At 35.4% G+C, this 21,332-nt stretch overlaps 1 protein-coding gene across 4 annotated transcripts in view; it reads left to right on the top strand.

The window, feature by feature from the left end:
- Positions 1 to 20,676, top strand: part of LOC150091807 (uncharacterized) — a 167,689-nt gene extending 147,013 nt beyond the window's left edge. For 3 of the 4 annotated variants that reach the window (XM_090377079.1, XM_090377072.1, XM_090377054.1), the window contains 3 exons: positions 3,291 to 3,390; positions 5,433 to 5,498; positions 13,780 to 14,073. In XM_090377079.1, coding sequence (XP_090233205.1) covers positions 3,291 to 3,390; positions 5,433 to 5,498; positions 13,780 to 13,903 — 290 coding nt within the window. In that variant the 3' untranslated portion in view covers positions 13,904 to 14,073. Of the gene's footprint in view, positions 1 to 3,290; positions 3,391 to 5,432; positions 5,499 to 13,779; positions 14,074 to 20,228 lie in introns of those variants that run through there. The other variant, XM_090377064.1, reaches the window with a different exon arrangement.
- The last annotated feature ends 656 nt before the right edge of the window (positions 20,677 to 21,332 follow it).

The following is a 21,332-nucleotide window of genomic DNA, read 5'->3' as shown; positions in this document are numbered from 1 at the left end:
CAGGAAAATGGGGAAGAATACAAAAGGTGCGGCACCTCTGTAGCCAGGTGGGCAGGAGCAGCAGTGCGTAACACATGCTTCTTGATTAGACCGGGGTTCAAGCCCGTGACCACCAAATACGGAGGATGCGGAAAGGTCAGGAAATGACCACTGCATATCCCTGGAGCAATATGGCTCTAGTTGCTAATGCTCCTTAAAACCAAATAACAAACAAACCTTCTCATTGGAAACATCAATTTTAGGCACATTCGCATATAGGAGGTGTGGCAATCAATTTCGGAACAATATTTCATCCATGTATAAAAAAGGAAATAAGCTGGATCCGGGGAACTATAGAGGCTTAAGTGTTAATTGCACTATGTCAAGACTATACTCTAAAGTGCTTCAGTTAAAATTAAGAGAGGAGGTAAAGGATAAGATAAATGAAAAACAAAGTGGATTAGGTCAGGTCGCTCTTGTGTGGACAATCTGTTTGTTCTACAACAGCTGGTGGAGAAATGAAAAGCAAAGAATAAAGATACTTTCTTTGCCTTCATCGATTTAGAAAAGGCTTATGACTCCATTCCAAGAAAGGAATTATGGAAAGCCTTTCAAAATATGTCAGTTGATCCAGAGCTTGTGGAACTGATTAGGGAATTGTACAATAATAATGTGGTTTAATTAATGTTGAGAATACTTTATCTAACCAAATCTATCCAACAAAGGGGCTGAAACAAGGATGTAGCCTATCACCTGTATTGTTTAATGTTTTCTTGGAATGTGCTTTACAAGAATGGAAAAGAAGCTGTTATGGAATGGGAGTACCAATTAATGACAGATATCTTTGGAGTCTAAATTTTGCCGATGATTAGGTTATCAATGCACAAGAAACTTATGATTTAGAATACATGTTGAGAAAATTGCATCTTACATATGACCAATGGGGGCCTCAATATCAATTTTACAAAAATTGATATTGAGGCCCCATATATCCTTATTAAAGTGATAAGAATACCTACGCACAGCAGAACATCCTGAGAATACACAGTCTATACATCTAAAACCTGTTGACTTTTTTCAAATATCTTGGATGTAGATTAACTAAGGAAGGATTGGGGAAAGAGGAAGTTTACACAAGAAATCATCAAAGTTGGAAGATTCTTAGTGCCCTAAACTCTGTATGGTGGGGCAACAATATCTCCCGTACAACTAAAAAACATATTGAAGAGTTGTTAGTAGAATCGGTAATTTGCTACGGATGTGAGGTGTGAACACTGAAAGAGGGTGACAAAAAGAGGCTTAGAGCCCTAGGGATGAACTACTTGCATCGGAGTGCTAAAGTTTCTAGGCTAGAGAGGATAACAAATGAGGAAATAAGAAGACATATGCACGCAGATGAAGATATTATAGAACAAATAGAAAATAGGTGGTTGAGATGGTTTGGACATCTGCTGCACATGAATGAAGTTAGCAATGAAGATAGCCTAAAATTATATATGAGTGGATACCACAAGGGAAGAGAAGGCCAGGACACCCTAGAAAAACATGGAAAGAAGGTGCACTATCAGCCATGAGAAAGAGAAATTTGAAAGCTGAAGACGCCCGCGTCCGGTGACTTTGGAAAATGGGAACGACAAGGCGGTGATCTGCTGTATTAAGTCTTATTATTATTAATAAGCCATATTATTAGATCTTCCATAATAGATAGATAGATAGATAAGAAAATTGTAAAAGATATGAATACTGGGAACCTTTCAGCAAAACCTGAAAAATATAGTAGTCAGTGATCAGCTAAACTAGTTGTAGCAGCCTTTTAATGGCTGATCTATCAAAATATATATATGAATGGTTTTTAACAATGAAAATAATTTGAACTGAGCGCCAAACACTAGAAACCCAACATAAATGGCTGTCAGTTTTTTTTTATTTTCATCCCCCATTTCAATGCCATTATTTAATATTTCTAATTAAAAAAAAAAAAAAAATTTGAACTATCTGCATGTTTGTATTGCACATAGAATGCCAAACTTAGAAGCATGTTGGGTATCCATGACAAACAGAAAAAATTGTTATGAATTTAACATTTTTTTAATGTTTTAATATTTTAATTTTTGTTTATTTATTATATCCATAAATTTCTTCTTGTTGAAATAAAACTTATTGAAATTCTTATAGTCTATCATTACAACAGGGCTTGCTGACTAATTACAGACATGCATGCTGAGTTTCTTATGTGTACTTTCAGTTATCTTAGATGATGTAACTAGAAATATGGTACTGGCACTATGGAGAACTGCATTATGAAATGTGGCCAAGGGCTTGGTTGGGGGATCAGTTATGTGGCCTCTTCAGTCTCTTGACCTAAAGTTATTGGATTTTTACTTGTTGGGATCCTGGAGTAATGTATGTGGACATAGGTTTGATTTTGTGACATGCATACCTATGTACTGCTGCATAAAATCCATAGCTGATTGTTAACTGTTAGAACTAATTTCATTGCAAATGCAAACTCCTCTGGCTGTAATTGCCATGTTAAAAATAAATGCAAATTTAGTTTAAAAAATAAAAAAGCACCCTGTTTGAGTGCTTATTCAACTGGCAAAACTTTCAAAGTTTTTATATGGCAAGAAGGTATTTTATAATCATGTTCATAAGATAATTTTTTGTTGTTGTTATTGATCCCCAGCATGTTTCTTAATATTGACAAGAGATCCTGCATAGGTTAAATAATAGGTATAACTTAGAAAACAAATTGCTCATTTTTCTTAAGCAGTGTTTAAGGACTAAGACTAAGAACTCTTAGTCTGAATTGAATTTGTCTGGGTAGTGAATGTCATGCATTGCTTTTTAACTTTTTTTACCCTTTTTGGTTTTATGATTATTATTAGTAGTAGTGGAATAACATAAGAAAGCAAACTTATACAATATCAGCAAAAAAAAAAAAAAAAAAAAAAAACTTGCCATTTTACCTGTCTATCTCCTCTGACAGTTTACAAATTGTATTTAGTTTTTCCTTGAATGTATTCAAATTCAAATGTATTCAATCTACCTTGCTTTACTTGCTTGAACTCTCATCTAAATGTTAGCTCCATTTATATTTAATCAATTGTTTAATATTTGTGGCCACTGAAACTGTAACAGTGGTTGTGCACTAAAAAAAAATTATATTAGCGTATATTTTTCAGCATTAAAAGTAAAGTTTTCATCATAGAAAGTACATAATTTTGTGTACATAGTTCATATTATTTCTTGATAGAAAAGTTCAGCTTCTTGAATTTCAACAGTTTATATTCTTAATAATTTATTTACAGATCTTAATGAAGATCTTGTGAAGTTTCTGCTGGAGAGAGATGATCTTCATATGGAACAGGATTCAATGTTGGTAGACATTGAAGATTTGACCCGGTACTTGTAAGTAGACCAAAACATTCTGGTCATTGTGACTAACATAAATTATATTCTAAACAAGCAGTACCAAAATGCTCTAATTAATGTTTCACTATACTTCTGAAAAATGTGACATTAGTTCAAATTTTCTCATAGTGCTATAAATTGGGATCATATTTTCAAGAAACTGATTAGAAATATACTAGATATCTGAAAAGTAACTTCCTATTTTTATTTTGTTTTGATACAAATGTATAACATATATAAGAATGATATTTGGACCAGTTTGTGCATTGGTTGTATTATACTTATGACATATCAGATTTGCATTGTATATATGACAGACAAGATTTTTGTACATGTTCCTGAACTTTACAGATTCCTCTACAATTAAGTTGGGATGTGATCCACAGTTTTTCATAATTTTTTTCCCTTAAAGTTTAGGTCTTTGGGTGGGGTTTTATAAATTTCTGCTTTGGCTCATTCCTAGACAAAGAAGTTACAAGATGCTAAATGCAGATTTTTAGCAGGCCATTCAATTGTTCCATTCTAGCAGCCATCCATAAAAGTGATTAGCCAGCCACACATGGACGGTTAGTGAGAAATACGCAGAAGCATTATCCTGCATGAATATCAGTTTTTCAGCAATTTCTCATGGAATAAAAAAAAAAAAAAAAAAAAAAAAAAAAAAAACCATTTAATTGCCTATTCCTTTTAATAATCTGTTCTGCCCTTTAAATTCAGTCCTTTCAAACTACCCACTTCACAACATCAGGTGGCAGTTTATTCTAACAATAAATTACTTTCTGGCTGAAAGCAAATTTCTGCACATCTACCCTGTAACCATCTTTTTCCAATTTAAATGTCTCCTTCTGTGTCTTTTTTTTTTTTTTTTCAAGAAAGAGTAAAGATAAAATTGGAATTTAGTTTACTGAACCTTTTCAAAGCCCATTATACTTCAATCAGATATTCTCACTAGTTTCCAGATGCTGCAGTTTACAGAACTTAAGTATTTCTTGGTAAGAATATCCTAGAAGACATTCAGGAGAAATAATTAATTAAAAATGCACTTAAATTAAGGAAAGATAATGAATTGTAGACTTGATATATAAAAAAGTCATAAACCCTCTATTAGGCATATTGTAGTGTTCTAACAAAAAAAAAAAAAAAAACCTATTAGAATTATATTAACATGAATTTTAGTATTTTTCTATTATGGTCTTCAATCCACAGCATTGATTATTTTAAATGGAAAAGTATAGTATGAGAAAATTCTTTACAGCTTCACGTTCATGCTTGCATTTGTGTTAAATTTCCATAGAGTTGTTTCAGCTTCAGTTTCGCTTGCTTCACATCCCTAAGAATTGGATGTGAGGTAGTTAGGAAATATTTTCCCTGACTGCTTCGCATGGATAAGAAGACTGTGTTACTAAAGATATTTGTTCTTATTGTCTAATATAGTTCCAGAAGAAAGAATAAAATTTTAAAGTGTGTCATTTTAAACTATAGGTATTTCTTGTTTTTATTTTTTTTTTCCAAAAATACTGGTGGTGACTACTTTACTACCACATACCTGTGGCATAACATTTTATACTCCTGCTAAAGGATTAACTGTTGGAAGAACTTGTCATCTAATCTTGTAAAACTAGAGGACTTATGTAAATTTAATGCACAGCTAGAATTTTTTTATTTTAAGGATGATTCTTAATAAGCTTGGTTTCCTTATATAACAAAAATGATGGCATTTCACCTACTTCGGTGATTTACTACGAACTAACATGATGCTATGCACTAACTTGTTCAATTAGTGAATCTTCCATAGTCTGAGGCTTTTAGCCCTAAAACCTTTTTAGGCTTGGCTTTTTTGCATGAATTGGCCTTCAACCAATGCAGCATTATTTTAGCTATAGCATGATCTTTATAGCAAGTTGTGTTTTTCCAAGTAACTGAACAAAGTGTAGCTCCCATTGACTTTTTAAAATTATTTTAGTTAAATAACTAACTCTAAGAACAAGTTATATTTCTGTAGTGTGTTTGTATAAAATAATAGTTATTTTTTTTTACAGAGGTCTGAAAGTTCCTGATTCATCAAATTCCTACTCATCAGCTGAAGATGCCAAAACAAATAAGAGGTATTAGTTTTGTGTAATGCCTTATTAAAGTGATAAATATTATTACCATACATGAGTTTTTACAGCCACCCTCATGAATGTCAGAAAGCACTGAAATAGCATCTGGTAATAACATATATTTGAAATAAATAGCAACATACTTATCCTTAGGAAGTAATGCTTTTGGAGTACAAGTGTAGCAAGGGACGTAAGCAAATCTGTGGTCATAATTATGAGAGCATCTTTGGATTGAGGGGAGGTATCCATAGATTGTAGTTGTGCAAATATCTCTCCTATTTACAAAGAGGGATCAAAGGGTGAAGTCAGTAACTATAGACATGTGTTTTTTTTTTTTTTTTTTTTGGTAGTTGTTGACGCATCGGCTTCTGTGGCCATAATGCACCTCCCAAGGTTTTTGCAGTACTTTGATCCAAGCCCGAGGTGGGATTCGAACCTGCGACCTTTGGGTTGCCAGGCAGGTACTTTACCCACCCGGCTAGCCCGGTTGGCAATATAGACATGTAAGCTTGATTTTTGTTCTAAGGAAAATAATAATGAAGTCAGTGGTTAAAGAAGTACTAACAAATCAGATGACATCACTGGGCTTAAAGTACAGGACCCATTGTCAGGAAGTGATCATGCAATTGTCAGTTGAAAGAAGGAAGATGTTGCAGTAGTTAAAGGTCCTGGTTTTAACTTCAGAAGCGGGGACTTTGACAGTTTAAGGCGCTATATTGCATCTGTGCACTGGGCAGATTGCCAAGGAAGGGCAATACATTTGAATTATGGAATGCTTTTAAAGCAAAAATCACAGAAGTCATGAATGCATACATACCTTTAAGAAAATATTGCAGGAGGAGGATGCTGAAATGGATGACTGCAGAATTGCCCAGTCAAATTAAGTAGAAAAAGATAGCAAGGGATAGTTACAGAGCAATGAAACCTACAACAGATACAGGTTGATTTGTAATAGTACCATAAATAAGGTTGGGGGGGGGGGCAAGGCACTGCATATGAGAAAGAATTGCCTAATAGAGCAAAGAATAGGGACAAGAAATTTTTCATGTATGTGAATACAACAAAGAAGAAAGCTAATCAGATTGGACCCTTTTGCGTTGGGTGTAGGAAAGTCTTAGCTAATACGGCTGATGTTGCGGATGAATTGAATAGGTACTTTTCATCAGTCTTTACTGACAAAAACCTTTGAAACTTTTGAGCATAAAAGCAAGTAAGGCTCCTGGAGTTGATGGTATTTGCCCTGTAAATTTGAGGGAGAATGCAAAGAGTGTGGACTTGGTGCATCATGGCCTTAGTTGCATGTGTGCCATAAAAACCAAACCAAAAGCAAGGGAAGTGTATTAAACTATTGAGGTTAATTATGAGGGCATCTTTGGACTCATGTGAGATTCCTTTGGATTGGAGAAGTGCCAATGTATTGCCAATACATAAAAGCGGTTCTAAGAGCGAAGTTGTTAACTACAGGCCAGTTAGTCTGACTTCAGTGGTAGGAAATATCTTAGAGACAATGATTAAGAGTGCAATCCAGGGACATATACATAGATATGGCATTCTGAAGGACGCACACACACACACACACACACACACACACACACACACACACACACACACACACACACACACACACACACACACACACACACACACACACACACACACACACAAGATGGCTATGTTAAGGGAAAATCATGCTTAACTAACTTAGTAGGCTATTTTGGCACAGTTACTCATGAGCTGAATTTAGGGAACAATTTTGACATAATTTATTTGGATTTTTGCAAAGCATTTGACTCAGTCCCTCATGAGAGGTTACTGTATAAGCTTGAACAGGTTAGGATTACTGGTAAGATTCTAAGATGATGCTAGGTGGCTGCTGGGCAGAGGGTTGTGATTAATTGATATTCCTCAGATTGGTGGAATCAGGAGTGGGGTCCCACAAGGGTCAGTTCCTGGAGCTTTCTCATTTTCATTAATGGCATCGACGAAGGGATAGAAGGCGCGATGTCGAAATTTGAAGATTGGCAGAGTCGTTAATGATCAGTGCCAAGCAGCACTCCTTCATGGTGACTTGAACAGATTTCAAAGATGATCAGATGTGGCAGCTATGTTTAAATGCAAGGTCTTACATAAAACTTGGTGGGATTGAATTAAAAACAGTGAAGGAAGAGGAAAGGGATTTGGGAGTTACAATATGGGTAGATATGAAATTTTCTGAATACTGTGAAGAGGCAACCAGGAAAGTCCATGGTGTCCTATTGATGATTTATTGAACATTATCCTGTAGAGATAAGGAGATCATAATCCCACTGTATAAAGCAATTGTAAGATCACATTTGGAATACTGTGTCCGAGTATGAAGATTTCATCTGAAAATAGACAATTGAGCTTCGTGAAAGGGTCTGAAGATGGGCAACTTGAATGGTGAGATCGGCAGAAGGATGACTGTATGAGGAAAGACTGATTATGTTGGACTACAGAGCTTGGCACCTCAGAAGTGACCTGATGTTTATAAGGTTTTGAGAGGGATTACAAAATCAATGAAGGTGGAAATCTCACTGTTATAAAGAATTCCAGATGTATGGGGCATAAATTCAAATCACAGGGGTTGTGGCTTAGATTAGATTGTAGGAACAAGTTGCTCTTGTAGGTAGTTGAGGCTGACAGTTTGAATAAATTCAAAGGTCAACTGGATAGTTACCTGTGTGAGGAGGAAAGCATATATGTATTTTTTTTTATCTACTTTTTTTTTTCTTTTTTTGCCAGTGCAGCAAAAGTCTATGGCTTCCTTGCACTGTATGGAAAATGCTATTACTATTACATTAGATAGGTTGGTGCTTAATAGAGGGATATAACAAAGGATTGATAAAATCATCTGCCATTTAACAGAGGGTGGTACTTAATAGAGAGCCACTTAAAGCAGGTTTCACTGTAGCTTCAAACCCTTCAGTAACTTCTGTTTATTTGGATTAATGCTGGGTGGCATTAATTGCAAGATCCATTGGTATTGTTAAAGTGCCAAGGGTTGAAAACTTGCCTTTTTCTCTTGAGGAAGTGTTTAAGAAATTCTTTACTACTGCAATACTTCCTTACGTTGAAGAAACCAAACTTGCTCTGCATTATAATTAAAGAACTGATAGAATTATACCTTAAGTAATGACCACTCTTATACCACATAAATATTAAGATTAGTTTTTTTCAGTTAATAACTAAATTCCTCTACAATAAGGCAATGTTTAGGGAACTTGCTGATACCCACCATGAGATCATATATAATAACTGCCATCAGCCAACTGCTTGCTGCATGTGTATTCTCTCTCTCTCTCTCTCTCTCTCTCTCTCTCTCTCTCTCTCTCTCTCTCTCATACCAGCAAGGTTCCAAAACATCACCTTAATGTATAGCAATTTAGTTATTAACTGAATAAACTATCTTAACATTCATATGGTATAAGAGTGGTCATTACTAAAAGTGTGATTCTATGAAAAAAATCCTTTCCCAACTATAGAGAACTGATATTTAACATCACAGTAATGACAAGAATAGTCATGTTATTCTTGATGTTTTGTCTTTAACATTAGTACAGACATTTGATGCAAGAAAGCAAGCTTATGCAGCATCAGCCAAAAAAAAAAAAAACCCCCACTTCCACTTCACCCCTCTGTTCGTTCAAAATACCTGTCCAGCTGAGCCTTAAACTTATTTAGGCTATCAACCTCCACGACAAGGGATGGAAGTCTGTTCCACCAACCAACCACCCGCTGGCTAAAGGCAAATTTCCCCACGTCTATCCTACATCTGTCTTTCCTCAATTTGAATTTATGCCCTCTCAGGTGATTATTCTGAGCAAGAGGCAGTATCCCATCAGCATTGAGCATGCTCAAACCATTCAAGGCTTTGTACACCTCTATCAGATCACCTCGCCGGTGCCTAGTCTCCAGACACTGTAATTTGCAAAACTTAAGCCTTTCTTCATAAGAGCACCCCTTTGTTCCATTCACTAATCTTGTTGCCCTTCTCTGTACTCGTTCCAGCAGCTCTACATCCTTCTTGAAATGAGGCCTCCAGACCTGTATACAGTACTCTAGGTGTGGCCTGACCATTGCCTTATACAATGGAATAATCACCTCCTTATCCCTGCTGGAAAAATTCCTGTATATCATTGACAATACTCCATGAGCTACTCTTGCAGCCCGTCTGCACTGCTTGGAGAACTTCATATCCGCCTGCACAACCACCCCCAAGTCCCTTTCATTCTCTACCACTCTCAATGTAGTACCACAGAGTTGATATGTTGCTCTGGGGTTGCTGTTTCCCATGTGTAGTACTTTACATTTGTCAATGTTAAACTTCATTTGCCGCCTCTCAGCCCATCTGCTCAACCTTTCCAGATCCTGTTGCAACAGCATAGTGTCAGTAGTGTCCTTGACAACCCTGCCAACCTTTGTATCGTCTGCAAACTTGGACATTAAGCTTGATATACCATCATCAATATCATTTATAAATACAGAAAACAATAATGGACCCAACACTGAGCCCTGAGGGACTCCACTAATAACATTAGTCCACGATGAGCAGTGTCCATTGATTACCACTCTCTGTCTTCTCCCCCCTCAACCACCCCTTTATCCATAGCAGCAATTTGCCTCCAATGTCACACTGCTCCAATTTGTAGCAGTCTTCCATGTAGCAGTCTTCCATGTACAACAGTATCAAAAGCCTTTCTAAGATCCAAGTATATAATATCAAAGCTATTCCCTGCATCCAGTTCTTTTGTGACTGCATCATAGTATCCAATCAAATTGGTCAGGCAAGACTTCCCCTTAACAAAACCATGCTGTGTCCGAGCTATAACTGAAGTCTTGTCTAAATGATCCTGCAGTGCTTCTTTAACCAGTGCCTCCATTAATTTTCCTGGAACAGAAGTTAAGCTCACAGGTCTATAATTACTCGTGTCAGCCTTTGATCCTCCTTTGTGAATTGGGGTCACATTTGCACATTTCCAGTCTATGGGTACCTCCCCTGAGTCCAAGGAAGCTCTCATAATTATGGCTAAGGGTTTGCTTACTTTCTTTGCTGCCTCCTTTAATATAACTGGATAGATCCCATCCACTCCGGGTGCCTTTCTTGTGTTTATCTTCAACAATTTCTCCTCCACTTTACTCCCAGTTATTTCAAGATTCTGTAGCTTACTGCTTGAGTTGAATACACCTCTCGCATTCCCCTCGCTGAATAACTCCTCATGTGTGAATGTCGATGCAAAATATTCATTTAGTTTGTTAGCTACCTGAGCAGGATCATCAACAGTTGACCCATCAATATCAAGTGGACCAATCTGATTCATCCCCTTCCTTCTAGAGTTTACATAAGTAAAGAACTCTTTGCTGTTTTTCTTTGCATCCCTTGCCAAGGATTTCTCGTAATCTGCCTTTGCCTGCCTAACCTCCTTTGTAACTTGGTTGCATATCAACTTGTATCTATCATAGGCTTCTGTGTCATGTGTTAATTTGTAAGTATCCCATGCATTTTTCTTCTCTGCCATATGCCTCATTAGTTCATCTGACATCCATTTTGGCCTAAACCTTGAACAATATTTCTTAGTTGGTATGTAAAGCCTAGTAGCTTCCAAGATAGGTTCTTTGAATGCTTCCCATTTTGAATTTGCTGTTGGTAACATCATCAGTTGGTCCCACTGTATAGAATTTAAATACTGTCTCAGTCCATCGTAGTCGCCTTTACGGAAGCAATAACCCTTCCCTTTACCCCTAATGGTAGTTACCTCTTTGAGTAAATCCCACTTCAGCACACTGTGATCACTGCCACCTAGTGGTTCATTTATCTGCAGATTCTTAATGCATGAAGAATCACTGCTGATAATCAAATCAAGAGTATTACTCCCTCTAGTTGCCTCCCGAACATGCTAATGTAGAAAACAATCATCCAAAAGCCCTGCTAGTGTGTGTGAGTGACCAGCCCCCAAATTCCAATCAATATCTGGGAAATTAAAATCTCCCATTATAAGACTCTCTGATTTACTAGCCCACTCTATTTCCCTGTACAGTTTCTTATTATACTCATCAGAGTCATTAGGCCTATAGCACACTCCTACTCTCAATTTTGATCTCCCAATGCTTATGTCACACCAAACTGACTCAACACTGCACTGTCCAGCGATGTCGACTGGCTTCACTTCCTTGGTTTTTATGTGTTTCTTAACTAATAGCATAACCCCTCCCCCCTTCCTATCCTGTCTATCCTTTCTGTAGACGTTGTACTCCCCAAATTGCAGTTCTGCATCCCTTATATCTGTGTGACACCACGTCTCTGATATCCCAACAATATCTGCCTTTGATGTTTTGAGCAATACCTCAAATTCATCAAATTTGTTTACTAAACTCCTAGCATTGGTGTACACGCAAGTATACCTGCACCTGTTTCTATTCTTAGCTACCCTAACACAACCCATGTGTTTACTTGTACCGCAATGGCTCCCAGCAGTCTCTGAAATATCAAGCATCTTGTTTTTCGGGCTTCTGCTCATTCTAATAGAAGCAGTGCAAGAATCACTTTCACCTCTGCCAGTGGCTACTGTCAATCTATTGGTCTTTGTCTCCCCCCAAGCTAGCAGTTTTCCGACCCACCTAACACTGCCTCGATAGCATCAGCAAATATTCTTGCACCCTTTCTATTTAAGTGTATCCCATCCCTGTAGAAGCAATCTCTCCTGTTAACAAGTACAGTCCAGGCTGAAAAAAATTCTACCCCTTGATCCTTGCACAATCTTTCCAGGGCCGAATTGATCGACAAGGCACTCATCATATACTCCCTCCTATCGTGTCTGGGCAGAATTGCAGACACTTTCAAATTCAACCCTAATTCTCGGCTTTTGTTCAACAGTGACCTGTACTTGTTAAGTAATTCTGCCGGTCTCCTACTCTTAATATCATTAGTGCCAACGTGTACAACTATATCACCTTTTGTGCCCTTAAAAGATGATATTCGCTCTACAACGTCATCAACCTTTGCCCCTGGCAGACATACCCTGGTCCTGTTCCACCTATCCTTTTTACAAAGCATGTTCCCCGTGTCCCTGACAATAGAGTCACCAACAACTACTAGTTCCTTTGGGACCAGCGCATTCTGCCTTGGGGGTTGCCTCTGTGTCACGCGATGCCAAAGTGCAAGCTCTGGCGTTGATGTGGGCAGCTGAGAGCTTGATGGGCCCCTCAATTTAGAGTCTTCGAGGGCATCCACCCTGTCCTTCAAGCTCTCATATAGGCCCACAAGAACGCTGAGTTGTTGCCTGATATCGATACACTCCTTGCATCGCGCACCCACAAAGACATCCCCCATGGCAGTATCATGTCCCGTACCCGATTGCTCTGCAAACATCAAGCAAACAGTGCATTTTATAAGGCTGTGAGTCAGAGGACAACTGCCCCCCTCAGTTCTGCTCTGAGCCACAGCACTTCCATTAGCTTGAGCCTTTTGCTTTGCTGCTCTGGTCTGAGTCATGATTCTATTAATTAATTATGTTATGTTATTATTTATGTTAAATATAATTAATTATATTACGTTTGTAATCTAAGTCATTATATGTATTTATTTAAAAGTACAATTTAACTGCTAACGAAGTTCAACTAACGCTATCTAGTACGCTATATAACTATCGTATCACAAAGGCGGGAACTTACCTTATAACAAACCTATGCTAATATTTAATATCATGATAACAAAAAGAACATTGTGTTGCACTTAACATTTTATGTGTAATCTATGTGAAGATGATTAACCACATCATGCGTGACTTGGTTAAAAAGTTGTGATTTTCTACATGATGTTAAGAATACATAAAGAAATAATAAGTAATATTTAAACATGGTCAGGTGTTTATACTTGTAATACTTAAACATAGCAAGAGTAAAATTACAATTTTTATTGTACTATTATTATCCAGAATAATTTCTCATGTTTGTTTTCACATTTTTAAAAAAGTGAAAAAGTGAATTATTTAAAATTTGTTTATTTTTTTTTAAATCTGAAAAATTTTAATGAAAATGAAGAATAAGCATTTAATATTAAAATAGGTATAATAATCAACACAATAAACATTTTCACGCTAAGATAAAAAAAAAATCATCTGAAATCATAGGTCTGAAGATTCATGCTCCATACAAGATACTAAAAGTGAAGGTTGGTGTACATAGAGATAGCTGAGGAAAAGATTTTTATAGATTAATTCGCATGTACAAGTGCAAACTTTGCATGTTTTTTTCCTCTCATTCACAGGGTACAGAAAAGTCATCTTTCTAAGCAAGCACAACCTTGTGCAGAAATTCAAGAGACAGTGGCTACCCAGGGAAGTGGTAACAGGCAGCAGAAATTACTTGGATTTTACCAGCATTGGAAATAGAATATCTGAATTGATATGACCTTTTGATTAACTTGTATGTATATGTGTGTAGTTTATTTTGTAACTTGAGATAAGCATTTAACTTCTAATATTATTGTACATGTGCAGTCATATTTATAAAAATATTATTTTGCAACAATTTGTCACTCTAATGTATATTCCACTCATCATCCCCTTCCATTTAAGTAGCTGAAGTTCTTTTTACTATACATCTAATTCACATTTAGCCAAACTATTAGTTACAAATAACAGATGTTAAGCTAAACTAAACCATCTAGGTTTAAAGATGATCGTTGTAATTTGTTGAAAAAGTTATTCCTTGTCAGTGTTTTGTTTTCTTTTTTTCCTTATATTGCCATCTTCATCATCATTTGAAGTTGTTTTGAGGTTATTCCTCTCAATCTGAGAACATTTGTGCCATTTATCATAAATGTTGAGAGTATTCCAAATGTAAATATTAAGACTATTCCATGTGCTAAAATTTGCACCAGTGATTTTTTTTTTTTTTAACATCATTTTTTAGCTAAAATAATAGGTTAATTGTACACATGTTTTGAATATTTTACCATGTTCTCCTTCAGTGTAGGTTGTTAGAGATGGGAATGAATAGTCACATATTTTAACAGCACATTACATAGCATTAGAATTTAAACAAATACATAAACAAGTAGTACTATGGGACAAGATAGAAGGAAACTGATCATACTGGAAGCAACCTGTAGATAATAATGAATGTCTACCTGATGAAGAGATGGTGGCATTGATAGCAGAGTACATGAACATCATATATGGCATCAGGGGTTACCACTGAACCCAGGAAGTGCCATTTGAGATTCTTGGCATGGTAGTTGTGTAGTAGTTTAGTTGGCATGATACATTGCCAATTTGCCACTAATTTGGAGAGATGTAAATTTGATTCCTTTTGATGACTGGAGGAATTTTTAACGTCCTCTTCAATCAAGGCTGTAGTTAGTTGATCTCAGGTGGGGGAGTAGGGTCCCCCCAAGAGTTATTCCAAGTTTTTCAGCCCACACAACATGCAACTCAACTTAACCTGTGAACACACACTTCTGTCAATAACCGTTCTTACTGATTTTGATTGATGATCAATCAAAATCAGTAAGAACATTTATCTTCAGGTTACACAGTCATCGCAAGGCATCTTGTCATGATGAGGCAGAAGCCATTTTTATTTATTTATTTGTAATGCAGATAGGTAATATATGATATGCATGTATGCCAAACAGCAAGTCAAACGTGATAAAGAATGAGGTAAAATACATAGTATATACAAAACAAAAAAAAAGAGAGAGAAAGACTAAGTGAGTGGTTAGATATATATGCCAAAGGAAGAAGGAGAATATTAAATATTCATGGTTGGTGAACTTTTGTCTACTAATGTCATTTTAAAGTTTCTCTTGCCGATAAAATAGATCAGTTTTGAGAACATCAGTTAACTATGTTAATGTGGGAATTGGAAAAAAAATATATTGTAATAGAAGCTAAGGTATTGCTGAGTGTTTATCAGGATTAACACATCAAACAATATGGTATTGTCTGTTTTTAGTGAGCAGGAACTAATAGCTAGATTGGAGATGAGTATCTTGATTTCTGTTGAATATAAGCTAATTGTAAGAGTTCAATACATTTTTAAGGATTGAATGAAGTAAGTTGAATTTGCTAGTTTTGGGATATCACAGAGTTGTGACAAAATTGAGAATAGGAAAATTTGTAGTTTTAAAAAATAGAGCCAGCAGCAATTTACAGGAGTACCAGACACATGGAATTAAACAAAGTCTGGAAGCACAAGCAGCAAGATTGGAGAAAGCTGAAAAAATGTCATTGTACTTAAATATAAACTCCCATGATGTGGAGATACATTAGACAAGATGAGAATTGACATGATAAAAAAGAATCGCTGACCTGTGAGCATGAGCCAACCTGAGTAAGTCAGGCTGATTTTTGTCAGCGTGCATTTAGATCGGTTCAATATAATTGATTATTTCCAGTTTGCTTCCAGTATAATCATTGTCCTCGTTTCTGTTGCTCTATGTGTTACTTATGTATTTGAGTAAACCGTTATGTAACATACTCTTAAAATTAGTAATCTAACTGTTTGTCCTATCTGCAGTTGTAACCTATATTGAAAACAAATATGAAAAAGTATTTGTACAGTAAATCTATTATTACCTCTACATGTTAGAACCTTTTTTATTTGAGCTAGTTATTACTTTATGCCAACAATGCCCTACAAATCCTAGAGATGTCATATCTGGGTAGGAAAATGTAATGTCTTGAATGTGTTTTTGTTATTTCTCCATGTAAGTTGGAGAAGAGAATGCTGCTTCTATAACTACTACATTTTATACTCATTTTATTAGTGCTAAGCTCTGCCCTGCTTCATGAGCATTATTTAGGATAACTAGTAGTTAATTTGTAAGTGACTTCAGATCTTTAATATTATCATATAAAATGAGAATAAATATGTCTACTATAATAAAGAAAGTCACTTATAAAGTAATGAAATATGAGTTATAATTAAAAATATGTAGCAAACAATAAAATTACTCTTCCCAAAATATGACTACTTGGTTTTCCAACAAAAATGAGGTAAGTATTCTCTAAATATTTGCTAGATCTCCGTGTCTATGAGATGTTATCTTTAATAACCCTAACAATTAAAGTTTCATTCAAAATTTTTTAAGAGATATCTATTTATCAATAATGTACTAATTTGTATTTAGGGGTGTGACCCTTATCTTAAATTTCTAATGTGATTTTGATAATGAAATAATTTCCCCTAAGATGGTGATAATTTGGTCTTAATAGCACTTGCTACAGTTTTGCATTCAATATTTTTTTGCTGCAACCAATGTGGTATTTTGTAAGCAAATTATGTTATTACACAAAAGATTACAATGAAACGAACTTGATATTTCTGAACTCATTGTGCCTGTTTAAAATACAGTCAAATCGTGCTTTAACAGACTATATGGGAACAAAACTTGTCTGCTAAATATGATTGTCCATTAAACTCAAAAGAAATGCATATATTTATCAAAGTTGCTAAATTAATTTTAATATAATTTATTTAATATACTATTATTAAATAAAAAAACATTAAATGTTGTAATATTTTTTTATGCACTTACTGTTTGGAGTAGAAGAGCATGAATTTTGCCATGTCATATAGTGGCACTGGAAGTTCTGACTGAAGCGTATTCAGTCTGAAGAGCTTTTAAGTACCCGTACTGGTGGTTCAGATGTCATCCTACATCAGTAGGTTATCATCTAAATATGCTCAAATCTGAATCTGACAAGCTCGATAGGCTGATGGAAGTTGATGATTGGAAAATCCTGGCCCGTTTTGCCCTCTATGATGTGAATCTTGTAAAGGGTGCAGGATACATGAATATGGTTTTGCTTAGTTTCTTCTTAAAGCAAAGCAGGAGCTGTAAACATGATGTAGGTACAGCATTTAAATGAGTTTTCATAAAAGAAAAGGTGCTTCGATATAGTATTTGGTTTTTCTATGTCAATGTGCTTTTGTTAATTAAAATGCTTAACTGATGGTAAATACCATCAGAATGAGGCAGTTACATCACTGGGTCCTGTGTGGATAAAAAGCCTGATAAATGTGTTATTTTTTGGTTTTTAGGAGCATTAGCAACTAAGGCCATATTGCTCCAGGAATATGCGGTGGTCATTCCCTGACCTTTCCGCATCCTCCGTATTTGGTGGTCACTGGCTCAAACCCCGGTCTAATCAAGAAGCGTGTGCACTGCTGCTCCTGCCAACAGAGGCGCCTGATTCAGTGGACACTGTTATTTCTGAAGTCCATTAGAATGAGGAATTACCATACTAGTTACTCCTCTAAATTAGAATTAATGCATTTGACAGGCAAATAACATTATTTGTTCAGAAATTAAAAGAGTGAAATTTTGGCAATTAGGGTTACTAAAATCTCATAAACTAGTGGAGCTATCTGAATGATTCTGCTTTATGTATCCTCAACCTTTCTAAACAGTATACTTTTTTTTTTGAATGAATGAATGAGCTAAAATGTTATTTATGAAAAGTAACACCCCAATATTGTAGACAAATAATTGATTAGGAAAAAACATATTAGAAATAAATAATTTTTCTCTAATCTAGAGAAGCGTTACTTTTTGTAAATATTGTATCCTGCTTGACTATGCCTTATAATCACTACATTGATAAAATGTTGACTGTAATATAGCAATACCTTAATCGACACATTTGTTCTCACATACTCAAAGAATGCACTTTCTAGAGGTCAGTTTTTTTAAATATATGTTTACAAAAATGACAGGTTGTGAATACACTTTTTATACATTTCAGCTTTTTGATGATGTTTATTTGATAATTAAGGATTTCCACATGTGATGCAAAAAACTCAATGTGTTTGTTGCAGGGCTGTAAAAAAATCCCCTTCAACCAACCATTAACACACTGCCACCAGTGTGTTAATGGTTGGTTGAAGGGGAGGCTCACAGTAAGTAAGCTAGAGCCTATTGCACCCCCCATACATATATGTTTCATTTCTGTAAATTGCATGTTTTCTGGTTGGCTCGTCAGTTTTCAGGATGAAAAGTCTGTTTCTGGAAAAAGAAAACTGTTGACCCTTACTCATGTTGTGGGGTACAGAATCATAAGTTTCTGTGATTCTGGTAGGGAAAACTATTTTAACTTTGGGTGATGATGGGAAATCAAACCCAAGCATTTCCCATGTGGTGTGGAAGACCGTAGTGGTGATATGTTTTTCTTTTTTTTTTTTTAATTGCTGTACCTGTATTTACAGTAAAACTTAAATGTAATAAAAAATGTTTGCTTAGAACTCATCCTGCACTGGCTGGAATCTACTTGGTGTATTATGGCCCAAGCTGCCAATGTACTATTAAAAATGAAATCAACCAACTGGCTGGAACATCTTTATACCTTACATTATCTAAACTGTTTGTACAATACAGCTTTCTCCAGGAATGTTTATGCAACCTGACAATAAATTCTTGCAAATTCATTTGGAGGTGCATGCCACTACTCTGTATATATTCTAGGGTAGTGCATGTTCTCAACAATCACAGTTGGGTAGACCTTGCTGAAAAGGTCATGTAACCTCATAGCAAAAATACAAAGATAAGAGTTCAGTAGTTTTCTCTTAGTAAATATTCTGTTCTAAGCAAATTAAGACTCAAGGGATTCCTAACGGCATACAGTCTATTTCCTGCATAGTATTAATACAGTACCCTGTACTGTAACCTGAAACTCTAGTCACATGCCAAGTGTCTATTAGCTTATTGTGAAGTACAAGTCCAGAACAGACTAGTGTATCTTACTCATTTCTGCGCAACTACTTTTAACAGTTAGTGTGATGGATTATCTCTCTCTGTGTATAAAAGGCTTGCATTTGATTCTTATCACTGGCCAAAGTTGAGAAACTCTCTACAAGGACAGGAGAAACTCATTGGTATTAGTCTCAGCCAGTGGTTCCTTCCCCCCCCACCTTTTGGAAACTTTAGTTTTTCACCCCACAAAAGAGGCAAGCTGTCCGTAGGATACAAGCAGTTTACAGATACAATCTTTATGGTTACAGTTGACTTAGTGTACATCCTAAGTAACTCATTCCTGCTACGAATTTTATGTTCAGTTGACAGTGATTTTTTTGGCATTGATAGCCTCAAAAGGTTTGGAATTGTCATATTTTCCAAGGTTTTTGTGGAAACTCATGGTTTCCAACCATGTGATTTCACTATCATTCATAATTTAGGACCAGCATTCTCTTTTAATATTTCTTTACTTGGTTACTTTATGAAACAAATGCAAAAGATTTATATCCATTCCATGTCAAAAAAGTCTTCAGTTGTAAGTGTGGTGTATATGTGATCTTAAAATCATACCCTAAAAGCATTGATCTACCATAGCTAATTCCACAAAAGTAGAAGCACCCACCAGTGTGGCGTCACTTAATCTGAGGGGCTTCTCCAATGCAATATGCATAGGCACAGTCAGCACCATTACCTGAGTCACAGCTATAGAAAATCAAGACTGGTAGCTTATGAGCTCAAATTATATATACCTATTATTACAGCAGTCAGTGAAGGAGCAATCCCATTGCATCACCATAAATTTGATCATTAAGCCAATATTCTTTAATGTATACACATTTTTCTTGTTTCTTTGCTATTTTTATGTTATTTAATATATTTTGTCACACTGAGAATGGGTATAAGTAGTATGAAACATAATTATTTTTGCTTTATTTTAAGTTATAATGTAAATAAATATTCATTTATTTCCAACACAGGACATGTTAAGAAGAAATGAATATTTATTTGTGTGAACCACATTCATATGAATAAATATCCAAAAATAATGGAGTAGCTGAAAGAATGCAGTTTGTCTAACAGAAATATTTTTGAGCTAATACCCTGCAGATGCTATAAAGACATGCAGCCACTCACTGTGAATTCTAAATTTAGAAATTCATTATTTTCTAAAATAAAGAAAGGAGGATTCAGCCTGAGAAGGATGAATATGTATGTAAAGTGTAGAATAATGCTACATTTATTAATGTGCGCATTTAGGTTTTTAGAATCATCCAGAATGCTTTCATTTGCTTCATGTAAACGGAGTACATGTGGTTCAAAATTAATAAGTTGTATATGACTAAGGTCACAGTGCTGAGGGGAATTTGAATTATCTGATTTTGGGAGTGAGGGGAAAGTATTTCTTTTATTAGAGATGGTAAGGTGAACAGATTTATGTGAATTAACGTTGAGGTTTATTTTAATTAATTAATATAATCTGAGATTTATTGATTAGATTAATACACAACTTGCATATTTTGATGTCCATAATTTTATGTAAGTATAGGAAGCAAAATAAGAGATTTTCTGAAAGATTTCTACCTTGAGAGTCCCAGCAGTGATTCCTGTTCTGATGAAAGCATGATTTTTTCTTATCATTGATTAAAAAATAAAGTTGGCAGAGGTCAGATTTAATGATCTCTTAATTTATTAACATTCAAGCTGGTTCAAAGTAGACAATGTCATGTCATGTATTGGTGATTAGAGTACAGGTACAAAGTTTTATAAATTGCACGTTTAAACCTTCTCCACATAACTGCAGTTCACAATTACACTCTGATTTTATATGTATTCCCAAATATGAGTAGGTAATTCATTTAGATGACATCAACCTACCTGACATACTGAAATGATTGTTTTAAAATAAAGTTTATCTTTAAGAGATTTTCAGTTATCTGGAAAAAAAAAAAAAATAGCTAAGCACTGCAAAAATATTTGCTTTCAAGAATTTGGTAGTGGTGGGAACAAGTTTTTTATATAGTACTCAGTGTACATAAATCAAATATTATTCTTAATTGATTTATATATCAGTTTAAAAAATT

Source organism: Mastigoproctus giganteus, chromosome 1 (genome assembly GCF_048544385.1).
Source record: "Mastigoproctus giganteus isolate SK-2022 chromosome 1, ASM4854438v1, whole genome shotgun sequence".
Classification (NCBI taxonomy): domain Eukaryota; kingdom Metazoa; phylum Arthropoda; class Arachnida; order Uropygi; family Thelyphonidae; genus Mastigoproctus; species Mastigoproctus giganteus.
This window is presented reverse-complemented; position numbering and strand designations above follow the sequence as displayed.